Source organism: Anguilla anguilla, chromosome 11 (genome assembly GCF_013347855.1).
Source record: "Anguilla anguilla isolate fAngAng1 chromosome 11, fAngAng1.pri, whole genome shotgun sequence".
In the NCBI taxonomy this organism is placed as follows: Eukaryota; Metazoa; Chordata; class Actinopteri; order Anguilliformes; family Anguillidae; genus Anguilla; species Anguilla anguilla.
This window is the reverse complement of record NC_049211.1, coordinates 16,872,664-16,885,267: the sequence shown is the minus strand read 5'-3', so window position 1 is coordinate 16,885,267 and position 12,604 is coordinate 16,872,664. Positions and strand designations below refer to the sequence as shown.

General features: G+C 41.4%; 1 protein-coding gene across 4 annotated transcripts in view; it reads left to right on the top strand.

Moving 5' to 3' along the window:
* The window catches only part of cacna2d3a (calcium channel, voltage-dependent, alpha 2/delta subunit 3a), a 184,613-nt gene that overhangs the window by 131,474 nt on the left and 40,535 nt on the right, over positions 1 to 12,604 (top strand). For all 4 annotated transcript variants that reach the window (XM_035380856.1, XM_035380855.1, XM_035380854.1 and 1 more), the window contains 10 exons: positions 1,178 to 1,261; positions 1,563 to 1,634; positions 3,931 to 3,992; positions 5,257 to 5,324; positions 6,356 to 6,401; positions 6,780 to 6,877; positions 7,405 to 7,498; positions 7,876 to 7,971; positions 8,446 to 8,567; positions 10,702 to 10,779. In XM_035380856.1, coding sequence (XP_035236747.1) covers positions 1,178 to 1,261; positions 1,563 to 1,634; positions 3,931 to 3,992; positions 5,257 to 5,324; positions 6,356 to 6,401; positions 6,780 to 6,877; positions 7,405 to 7,498; positions 7,876 to 7,971; positions 8,446 to 8,567; positions 10,702 to 10,779 — 820 coding nt within the window. The remainder of the gene's footprint in view (positions 1 to 1,177; positions 1,262 to 1,562; positions 1,635 to 3,930; positions 3,993 to 5,256; positions 5,325 to 6,355; positions 6,402 to 6,779; positions 6,878 to 7,404; positions 7,499 to 7,875; positions 7,972 to 8,445; positions 8,568 to 10,701; positions 10,780 to 12,604) is intronic.

Here is a 12,604-nt window from a genome sequence, read left to right as displayed (position 1 = left end):
GTGTGTGTGTGTTTATGATGGTGGGAATGTGTGTGGAAGTATGTCTAAATGTGAGTTTGTCTGTGTGTGTGTGTGTGTGTGTGCGCATGAGCATGTGTGTGTGAATGTTGCTGGGTGGTTTGTGGAGGCGGTTAGCTGTGATCTGGACAGATAGAGGAGATGGGAGGTTCTGAGTGGATGGTGGAGGCCTGCAGGTCCATTACTGACATACAGAAGTAACTGCTGCTACTTTAATGTATTTTTAATAGAAACTGTAAAGCTACTTTAAAAAAAAGCCCCCACCGCACAAGTTGCTCAGGAGGCATAGTGTATGACTGCTCATGGTTAACCTTTGTTAATGTTAAAGGGAGGGATGGGTGCATATGCCATGGTTTATCACGCTTGACATAACAAATGTGTTCAGCAGCTGCTTATTTTGCCATGGAAATGGGAGATGCAGTGTGTACTCATCACATTGTGTAAACACATTTATTTTTAATTATGTGTAACGCACACAGTATGAGCATTCATTTTTCTACTCCTGAATGGGAGAAAGGTTACTGCCCCGTTCAGTTTTTCTACATTACCTTTTATGACACTTTTCTGTGATCACAAAACATTTTTACCTGTGTGGATGACTTGTCTAGGCTGGAATCTGCTTTGTGCTCTCCAAAAATGGTCTGTTTGAAGACAGGCAAATTTCTATGTCAGTGATTTATGGGATAAATTAGTGCCTTTCATCTTGTCAAATAACTTTAAGAGCAGATCAGCTTAAAATAAAAATAAATCAAGAGCTTTCTATGTCCATGTCTGTAGAAAGGTAATGTAGCTAGACTTTTCAACATTTAAACCGTTGTTGGAATATGTGGTTGGACTTTCCCTGCATTTGTCAATCAGAATTTTTACCAAGACAGTGACTATGTATACAGAATACACCATGTTGCTTGAAAGCCACCAAGGCCCCATGTAAATCCTGGCCACAACACTGTTAGGGAAATTTAGTTTAATTTATTTGATAATAAAAGTAAGACAATCACAAGGATGCCTCTTAGCTTAAATGTCAAGCATTTAAAGCACAATAAAGCCACAAACGTATTTCCATGTGGGCCTTGATATATAATGTAGCTCCTGGCCCCACAGTGACCATTATAAGTGTGATCATAATATAACTCTTGGACATATTGTTCCAACTCCTCAGTATGAAGAAGGGAAGAAGAGGAGGAAGCCAAACTACAGCAGTGTGGACCTGTCTGAAGTGGAGTGGGAGGACAAGGATGACGTTGTATGTCAAATTTCATTTTCATTTCCATTTCTTTGCTGTCACAGGCTAACTTTGTTTTGATGTTTTGCACTCTGTATTTCAGTTGTGCCCTTAATGATTCTGTATCTTGTTTGGTTCCCATGGAGCAATGATTCAGTCAGTCCTTTGGCACAGGTCCAGGTAGAGATGAGGAGATTCAGACTGATGTCACCTCGTCATGCAGCCTTTGATGTGTTTCTAGATCAGGCTGCTGTTAATGTTGATCTGGCTCTCCGTCTGTTTTGATGCGCTGTGTACGTTGGTTTGATTTGTTCTCCTCCAGCTGCGGAATGCTATGGTGAACAGGAAGACTGGGATATTCTCTATGGAGGTTAAGAAGACTGTGGACAAGGGGGTAAGGAAAAGAAAAATGCCATTTCCAAGAAACGCATATAAAGATGAGAGAGAGAGAGAGAGAGAGAGCGGAGGGGGGTGGGTATGGATTCTATATTTTGGAAATAGTATCTGTCCTCTTGCCGCTGAAATTAGGGCAGAAAAGGGAGAGAGCTTAATCAGGGAACGCTGAAAGCATATGTGACAGACCACAAAATGCAACAAATGACAAGAGCCTGCCAGTGCAGTGCGAGACTATCAAATTAAATACTGTCAATATCCACCACAACGCAGCCTAGAAGCCGCGTTTTTATTATCGTTCAGTTGGCCTCTAGATCTGAAATTGTCGCAAATATTTTCGTCTGTCGCAATATTCCAATTAATGTGGAGAATGAAGGCTGTCTGACTAAATGAGCAGGAATGAATCTGGGCATCAGCAGGCAGCCACGGAATCCGTGCCCCAGAATACCCTGGAAAAGGGAGAGGGAGCGGGAGGGGAGGGGGAGGGCGGCTGCCCCTTATCTCACCACAACACATGGCAGAAAATTTGTGGGAATTTGCAGCCGAGCGCGTTTTTTAATGGGCGAGCTGTCAGGAGGAGCCTGATGCCGAGCCAACATCATTAATAGCTAAGAAAGGGGTTGGGCAACACTTGCTGAAGATCATTTGCATCATTACCACTGACGCCACAAGCGGGCACAATAGATTTATCAAGAGGGGCCAACGGTGCCTCTTCGCCTGCTGTGAGTAGCAGGGCCTCAATGCACAGGCTTTAAAATTTTGGATGACCCTGTGCTTTGGGAGCTGGGAAAGTGCTTTGCTGTATAATTGTGAAATGCAGTGACCTGAGCCCCAGTGGAGGGAGGGGAAAAAAGCGAGTTCTTCACTGTCCCACAGTGGCAGTGAATGCAACAGCATTTCAGACCGGATGTGTCTGGTATTGACAGTAGAATTGGATTTTATTGCTAGTGGGAGATTATGCACAAGTGGTAGTTATCCATCTTAGACTGCTTCTGATAAAATTATTGTTATTGGATTACGTTTCTCAAAGAGCGCTCCTGCATTCACTCGTACAGCCACTAGATGGTGCCAAGTCTAATAATATTTGATAGAACTAATATTTCTCAGAGTGCGCAGCAACCTCACTGATAGAGGTGGTGTTAAAGTTCTGAGTTAGATTGTATCGTAGGAAGGTGAATGGAGAAATGAGGACATGGGCCGTGCTGGATCTTTTTCTCTCTCTCTCTCGCTTTCTCTCACACTCTCGTACGTACTTTTCCTATCTCTCTTATGTACACTTGTGCCTCTTGAAAATCATTATGCCAAGATCATTCCAGCGCATTTGTAACTCTCTATTATCCTTTTAAATATATTGAATTCACTGAGAGAGAGAAAAAGAGAGAGGGAACCGCTTCTTACATTTACTTCTGAGAAAATAAATCCCCTGGCCTTACAGGATTGTAGTTCAATTAACAGACACACCCACTCAGTCCCATCACCATTCTCCTCTCTGCCTTTTGTTCACTGGTGAAGATCGGTCCTGGGGTAGGTGAAATGGCGTGTGGCGTGGCAGCACTCTTTGTGCCCACGTCCTGCCTGGTTTTGATGCAGCATTCGCTGTGACTGCCTGGGGAAGGGAAGCCCTGGCTAATGGCCAGGTAATGTGATACTGCGATACTGCCCTGCATCCTCTCTACGCTACTCTGGTGAAGCGGCCGATAAGAGGAGCGGACGCCGGAACGGAGATACTGCGGAAAGTGCCGCCGAGCTGCGTATCTGCATGACTCCTAAACAGCAACCGGACACTGAGTGCTCTGCCCTGCCCGCGCTGCAGTTCATATGATCCTGTGCGCTATTCGAAAATAGAATGACATTAAAAGCCTAAAAATGTGTACAGGACAGGGCTGTAGCACAAAAGTCTGTGCATGTGCCCTGTGCATATGCAGTCTATGTGGGCCCCCTTAAGATTATAGACCATAGCAGACTTTTTTACAGGTCATTTTATGCTCCCCTCTGCCTTGGAGCCCTGGGTAGACAGTTCTACTATGTGATGCCCCTGCTACAGGCACTGGTCTCCTGTGCTTAAATGTCAAACACAGATCCGAAAGTTAATGAATAGAGGAAAGCAGCACTGATCTGGCAGTGGCCTTGTGGACTGGTCATGGAACAGGGTCAGTGGAACACTGCACACGTGTCCTTCTGAAAACTGTTCATTAGTTGCTTCAGCAAATATTTCACTCTGTAAATGGAGAATGCACTTTTCTCTGAATAAGAACTTTGAATACCTAACCATAATATTTCTGTGTTATTTATTTCAGAAACGTGTCCTCGTGCTACATAATGACTATTACTACACTGACATCAAGGGAACTCCTTTTAGGTAAGGCTGCACTGTCATCCATATTTACATCATGCATCAGATGCCACTGGGTTATTATTAAACAGTATTTATAGCAAAAATTAATTACAATTACTATTAATGAAAAAATGAATGAGAATAATGTAAATTAAAATTTCATTGTGAGACAAAATTAGAACAAATGTTGTTTTAATTTGATTACGCATTCACATACACAGTAATGCCGCACTGAATTGTTACATTATATGCAGCAATCATGCCCATAAAATATATATATATGTATATGTATATACACACTTGAGATTGCACACACGTTTTTTATGACTTGTTTTATTCATTATTTCCATATAAAAACCGAGCGATAAGCGAAGGCGTGAAAGGGAAAGAAATGGCTGAACAGTCATTCACCATCATTCGCTGTTGCCAGTTGCTCTTACTCTCATTTGTTCTGCGCCGTGTGTGCTGTGTGTAGCGCATTACAGGAGCCGGGCTACCTGTCTGTCCTCTGTCCGTTACTGATGTTTCCTCTTTGACAGAAAATTGATTTGACACACAGCCCAGTCTGTGCTCTGCAAAGATACGGGAGTGCCAGGTGCTATTTGCATGTGTGAATGGCCTGTAATATAACCATCCCCAATGCGAGGAGAGCGGGCTATGGAGATAAGAAACATATGTTACAGTATATCAGCAAAGACCTATCTTGATTGTGTTGCTTTTCTACCTGTGGAAAAAAAGAAACAAGTTTATTTTGATCTTCAAAAAAAGACCTGCATTTAGCGGTTATTGTCACATTGGTTGTACACTTGATGCAACTGATGGTGTGTCAAAATAATAATTTGAGGATAGTGTTCCTACCCCCTCTGCTATAACAATCGTATTGCCATTCAAATATTTTCTTACCGGATATAAAGTTACTTTCCTTCCTTAAAGTAATATTTTGTTCTTTACTGTCAAGTCTTTTATATAGTGCAGAGTTATATTTATATATATAACGGTTTTATAAAGATCATGGATTTGGGGGAGAGGTGGGGGAGGGAGGTGTTGTTGAGATTGCGATTGTGGACGGTGGGCTAGAGGGAGATTGTGATTGCAAACAGGGTGGGGGGGGGGCAGTTATTGTGATTGCAAACTGGGGGGAATGCACAAACGGGGGGGAATGAATAATTCATTATGAAAGTTGACATTTTGCCCTGTTCATTTGTTTAAAAATAACACAAACAACTAGTGCACTAGAAGGGGTAAAAGCATGGAGTTGCTTTTTTACGATATAGTCTTGTTTTTTCAGTCTTGGCGTGGCTCTGTCTAGAGGACATGGCAAGTACTTCTTCAGGGGGAACGTTACTGTAGAGGAAGGTAAGGGGTCTTTTCATTCCCTTCTTTCTGCACTGAGGTCAGGCAAAACCAGAGCAGAGCTGGGCCTTATTTTGAAGCAAACAACTTTCCACCAGCCCACTCCTTTCCGCACACTCTGCTGCGGTTTTCCCTGTTCCCGGTGACCTGGTTCTCTTGAGTCGAGAGTACATTCTGAGTGCTAGGAACGCTGCAATCAGAGGTGAAGTTAAGTGTTTTGTTTGTCACTGTGTTTGCCAGGTATCAGTGGATTTCACTGTGGTTTTCCTCAGGATCATGCATTTTAATATTCACCCGCACAGAATAAGCACGTCGTCTGGGGTATAATTATATGTGCATGACTTGGCACTTTCTGCGATCATAAAAGATGTCAAAAACTATAAAAATATCTATTTTTCATCTAGAGGAGGACATGTAATATGAAGAGTGAATTATGAACAAAAAACACACACAAAACCATCTGTAGTCATACTGTTTTTCTTACATTAATTTAATATTTCAGCTTTTACCAAAACTGTTCTATGCTTTTCATCTGAAATAGACCCGTATTTCATTGTTTTGTAGGTATTTAAGCAAATCCGTGTGTTTGATGTTGCACGCCACAATAATGCTTCAGAAAAAAAATTGAAGCATGCGGTTGCAGACTTGACACAATCAGGAAAAAGTTATTTGTTTGTGCTTTCAGCAAAACAATAAGGGTGCCATTTTGAGAGGGAATTGTACCTTTTTTCTTCTCCCTAATGTGTTTTAAAATCACATCATTAGAGGTATAGCACAATTATATGCTAATACATTCCAAATGTTATTCCTGACCCCTTGTAAATGGTGTCCCTTATTTTCTTTTCAAACTTTTCATGTACACAACTTTATAAAAGAATTTAAGTAAAACATCTGGGCTCCAATATCTGATAGCTGGGCCGTTGACTTTTTGTGGTGAAGGCGAGCGGTCTCCACGGAAATCCAGATGGTTCTGCTATTTTGAAGTGCAGTTTACACAGCTCCCCCTCTAATGTGGATGTGAATTCCTGTTCTAGGGCTCCATGACCTGGAACACCCAGATGTGGCTCTGGCAGATGAGTGGTAAAAACACAGTGTTATATGTCTGTGGCTGTGTGTGTGTGTGTGCGTGTGTGTGTGTGTGTGTGTGTGTGTGTGTGTGTAGGTGTGCGTGTGCACGTGTAAGTGTATGTGTCCGTGTGGATGTGTGTGTGTGTGTGTGCATGTGTGTGTGTGTGTGTCTGTGCACATGTGTGTGTTTGTATGTGTGTGTGAGCGTACGTGCATGTATACGTGTGTGTGCGTTTGTATTCATCATGTTTTGTGCATGTGCATGTGCATGTGCATGTGTGTGAGACAAACATGGGGTGACGGGGGGCAGGGTTGCACTTAGTTTTCTGGATGCTAGTAAACTGCTGTTTTTGAGTCGGGCTAACCTCCTTTTTGGGTTTGAAATGATAGGACGTATTGCAACACTGACGAGCACCCGGAACATCGCTACCTGTCTCAGATAGAGGCCATCAAACTCTACCTCAGCGGACGAGAGCCACACCTGAAGTGTGAGTTTGGTGCCTTAAGATTCATTCACTCATTCACTCACTGTGTTCTTGTTCCCACACAACTGCTGTCAAACCACTGGAAGCTCAAATAGTGACATTTCACTCACACTCATTCAGGCATTAAATAACATAGTCAATCACTCACATTTTAAATCATTCACCCTCTCACTCTCCTTTACTATTTTTTCAGTCATTCCTCACTCTATTCATGCTGTCATAGTCCTTGCTGTGTCCCGATGTAATTTCCTGTCACCATCGGCATCTGCTATAGTTTGATTTGTTTTACTTTGCATGTATCCCTGGTTGAATTTTAAGAGAGCTTATGTTTATCGAAAGTTCTAGTGTTTTTTGAATACTGATTCGTATTTTCTATTATGCTCATGACTCATTCATGCATTACCATAATTAGACGTTCTGTTTCTGGCTTTCATGCATATGCTGTGATTGAACCAGCATATGAAAGAGGCTGGAAGAGATCTCCCTGAAAAACATGTATGAATTGTCTTCGGACTCTGCTTTTGTTGCAGGTGACAAGGAGCTGGTCCAGGAAGTGCTATTCGATGCTGTAGTGACAGCACCACTTGAGGCCTATTGGACCAGCCTAGCTTTAAACAAATCAGAGTGCGTATATATCTCTTCACCTTTTCTGTGCTATTACATCCTGAGCAGGTGCTAATACTGTCACGAACAAATGTTCTGGAATGGGAAGCTAAAATGTGGCCTAAAATGTGCTTTTACTGGAGCAGAACCAATTGATTTACTATAACAGTGCCTTGTGACGGATGCAGCCTCAAGTGCTCAGTGTGCTCAGCCTGTCTGTAACCAGATATAGCACAGGAAGTGGCATGGTGGGGTGGGTTACTGATGCGGCACCTATTTGTGTGTAATAATGAGGAGTTTCCACTGCGCAAATGTCTCTTCCTGTAGGCGATATTCCATGTGTTCATTCAAATAGAAATGGCCAGAAGTACCTGATTATTCCTTTTCATTATTGTAAGGAATTCGGACAAGGGTGTGGAGATTGCCTATCTGGGCACTCGGACGGGACTTTCCAGGATAAACCTGTTTGTGGTCCCTGAGCAGCTGACTAATCAGTGAGTATAAACTTTATTCCATCGTTCTGAAATCTATCGGAGTCTGAGTCTTGCTATGGAGAGTAGAATGTTAATGAATGTTGTATTTTTTATGTATTTTATTTGGTGAAAATGGTGATGATGATGATGATGAAGGCTGGGATGGTGATTATCATGATAATAATAATGATGATATCTGTGAAGATGATAGCAATCTGTACCCTACCTGATTTGTGCTGTTCTTAAATTATGGCCAAAGAACAAGTGTACTCACTTGTCTAATTGTGAAGTGTTGCATGGCAGCATGTTTGTAAGTAGCACTATGCAAAAATGATTATTTTATTCATTGAATTATGATGTTGATGAAGATGATGATTATGATAATGATGCTTGTTTCTCAGAGTTGTTCCTGTAGTGGTTGTTTAGACCGCATCTCATCAGCTTAACTCCTTTATTTTTCCTTGTTCATCATTCCTGTTTCCTGTCTGTTTCAAGAGACTTCCTCACAGCTGAAGACAAAGAAGGAGTGTTCAACGCTGACCACTTTCCCCTGTGGTACAAAAGAGCAGCGGAGCAGGTCCCTGGCACATTTGTCTACTCCCTCCCATTCAATACAGGTAAATAGACACTTCTACTCTACCCATTCAGAATGCACAGCACACCTTCATTTGCTCTGTCCACTTCAACACGTAAACACACCTGTGTTAGCTGGACTTCAAATTACATCCACACTGCTTTATAGAACAGTTGGGCTATGATAGTTACAAAGTTACACTTGGTATGAAGTGTGGCATCTGCATCCCGTCCTTCCCCTGAGCACAGGCAAACCCTATTAATATTTTCATTCTACTTTAACACACGTCTAAAACTGCATTTACAATTCATTCATTCCCCTTCAAAGCGAGAAAGCACATCTTTATGGTTGCTTTCTTCAGTTCAACACAGATCTGCACCTTCTTTAACACTAATTAGCACCATCTCAGTTTATCATTTAATGAGCATTAATTTACAGTTGTCCAGATGTTTTCACCATAAAACCCATTGGCTATGATTGCATTTCTCTGATTCTTGAAAATACAGTATTTGTATGCAGTATTTATTATTATTTACTGGTAGTAAAATGATCCATTTGAACAGTTAAGCATCAGAGAGTTTTTCTCTTTCTTAATAGACTTATTAGAAGTTAGACATTTTAACTTTAAAAGTGAAATCAAATAGAGAAGCTTTTTAGTACTTAATGTTCCAAGTAACAACATTATCGGAATGACCTCTACCTTCTCTGGTACGGCCTGCTGAAGACTGTATCTGTGCAGCTGTCAGATGGGGTTCAGAAGGTCTCCTCTACCTAAGGCTTATCTCTGTTCTTCCACAGCTCATAATTAATGTGCCCCACTTTTTCCTAAAGTACAGGGAGGGGGAATTTGAATGAAGATTGGGATCATTACTTTGAGCTGCTCTGCTAACCTCTTTATCTGAGTCACTTTTTAAAATTTATTTATTTATTTTTTTACATTTTTTCGATCTTCTGACTCTTCACATCCCAAGCATTTCCACATGTGTACATCAATCACAAACACCACAGTAAAATATACAAGTTCTCTGACCCTCTGTGAGCACCTTCGCCACTTACCGTCTGTATATAAATGGAAATTTGCTAACCCTTTACCGGCTAAGGTTTACCTTTCCATATGGCATACCTCATCCAGTAATCCAGACACATACAGCCAGAGATGATTGAAATTATTTAGATGCTTTATTAATGAATAACATTTTGGTTAAGAAAACATGCTTTACAATACTTTTTTTGTAGTTATAGCATTTGTTGTGGTGAGCTTAGCTCAAACCATTCACTTTGGACTCAAATGTATGCCTTTCTTGTTTAATTCCTTGTGAAATTTGGCATGAATAGATGTTGGCTTAAACACACTAAAGGTCAGAAATGAAAACTGATGTGACGGCTTTCATTATTATGCAGAGAGGAAAAGTGAAAAGACAGAAAATGGAAAATGCCATTTGCCTTTATTGGTCTTATTTTCATTGCTACAGAAATAGAAAGTAAATCTTCTAAATGTGAGACTGAGCCGTCAAAGGTAGATAACATCCATGCCAACTCTATTCCAGCGGCACAACAGAGGCATTCAGCTGTATTAAGATCCTGTCTTGTATGGCTCATTGTTCTCCTCTTAAAGCCTTACACCACTACTCTTACGGTGGCATCTACTTCCTGTTGAGGTGATGCATACAATTCAAGCCATTATATAAATTCCCTTCATAGCTCTCGGCTGAATGGGTGCTGCAGATTTATCACCGTCTACGGGAAGCGTTAACGCATTTTTAAAAATGTATTTATAATATGCGCAATACAAGTAATGCAACCAAGCATGCTTTTATTGTAATTTGTGTTGTGTTTGAGATCATACTTTAGATTTGATACAAAATGGAACCTTATGATTTCAGACCTTTTCAGTAAATCTGAGAAAAGGGTGCCATCTTATGGCTAAAAGGAGAAGTTTGCTCCTAGAGACGGGCTGAGATCCAGCTGTTTCAATCAAAATCAACGACTGGGTGTTGATCAAGCCTTAATTATGGAAGAGGAATTCAGAAATTGAAGGCTTTTGGTAGATGTCCATTCTTAGTGGTTCCAAACATATTGTTGCCAAATGTGCAGCAGCTGATCCAATCAAGCAGAAATGTGTAAATGGAGATTGTGTTTCGCAGGATTGTAATAGTAACAATGTCCTGTTTTAACAGGGTCTGAAAACAAAAGTGTGGTGTTGGCCAGTACTGCTATCCAGCTCCTTGATGAAAGGAAGTCCCCTATTGCAGCAGGTAAGCCTCTGTCTTCAAGACAGAAAAGCTCATATTCTCTGCCACCATTTAGAAATCTTCAGGCTGAATCACAGTTTTTACTTTTGTTGAACTAACTGGAGGAGGAACCACAGGAGGCAATGATCCCCAATCGAATGCAAAGGAAAAGCGCTGAGATTCTTTCTGAAATTAGAAGCTCTATGAACGCCATTCAAGGTGTTATGTGGAGCTTATGGTATTTGGCCGTCACGCACCCTCGCAAGCCCAGTAAAGCTCAGTAATGGTCTCTCTACCTTGAGGGGGATTCTCGGCCTGATCGCCATGAACTGCACGCAAGCGGAGAGATTGGGCTCTAGAATTCAAGTACCCTTTTCCAGTGCGGTTGTTGCTCATAAGAAAGAGTTGCTTTGTAATGCAAAACAAAGTGCTTCGTGAAAGCGCTGCACATTTCAGAGCATGGACAGTGTATATTTGTACCCCATCAATGCTCTGTATGTACTGTATATATGGTGTTTTCTTGTCCAGGCCCTTAGAAAAAGAGACAATCTCAACTAGGTTCTCTGATAAATAAAGTATGAATAAAATAAAAGAAAAAAAATTATATCTTAGTGCTTGCATAGAAATGCTTTTCACATTTTACAAGGCATTTATGTTTCCCTCAATGAAAAATGTCTGACATAGGAAGAGAGAATCCAGAACACTGCACACATCAGCTACTATTAAATTGGACTGCTCAAAGCATTGGATGAGATAAGGTGTAGTTTTGTTCCTAGGCAAGTCTGATTAATCAAGTTGTTTCCCAGTGAATCTGACCCTGGACAGTTTCAGCCTCATGCCAATAATCATTGAATCACTGAATAAGATACAAACAAATTATGCAAATATTTTTATTCCCATGCATCCCCAACCCAAAGAGTATCTGATAAAAATCCAAGCGCATCGTTTCTAGGGATGGCCGTGGCAGTGTGTATCTGCAGCTCTGCAGTCTTCCTTGGCCTTTGTGTATTCACATTAATAATTACATTTCATAAGACAGCTAATAATTACTTGTGTGCATAGTATAGTGCACATTAGGAAAACAAATTGGCCAATTACCTTGATATCTAGATATGTGCATAAAACCCGCATAAAATATTATCTTTATTTGGCCAAATGTTTCTTGGAATGAAAATAGTGAATATTTGGTAAAAAATATTGTTCACTTAAAAATATGGTTTATATAAAATGTTTGTGCAGTTATCATGATGCACCTTATAATTTAGTAGTGTTTCAATACACCTCCTGCCATTGCATCTTTGAGATCTCCTTGCCTGAGAGATCTCAGTTGGACTGTGTATGTACGGCTGTGTTGTGATGTGGTTCTGTGACCTGTCTCTTGTCTACCTGAGTTAACCTTGAGACTGTGCCAGTCTGGCTGGGAGCCATGCGGCCAAACATTCCCCTCAGATTCATGCTCTCAGATTCATGCTCTCATCTCCCTGCGCTCCGGTCGCTAGCTCACCGGTGCTACTGTCGCCGCGCGGCAGAGCTGACGACTGTGTGCGAGATGCAAATAAGGGCTTCTTGTACTTTTATTATCGTTGCATTAATGTCGGCGTGAATGGTTTTCTGCCTGACTGAAGAGGAAGTCTGCCTGCAGCCGTGGGCGAGCTGAGAGGGGGCCATCATGCGAGGCGCTGGGCTCCGGCGAGCCAGAAGGACGCGAGGGCAGGCGATCTTTGCATGCCTTCCTCTTCCTGTAACCGCTCTGAAAATAGAAATGTGTTTGGGGATGCTTCTGCACACAACTGCTGAGAGGATAATTAATGTCCGCCTGTAAGACTAGCTTTTGTCCTTCCCGGTAGTG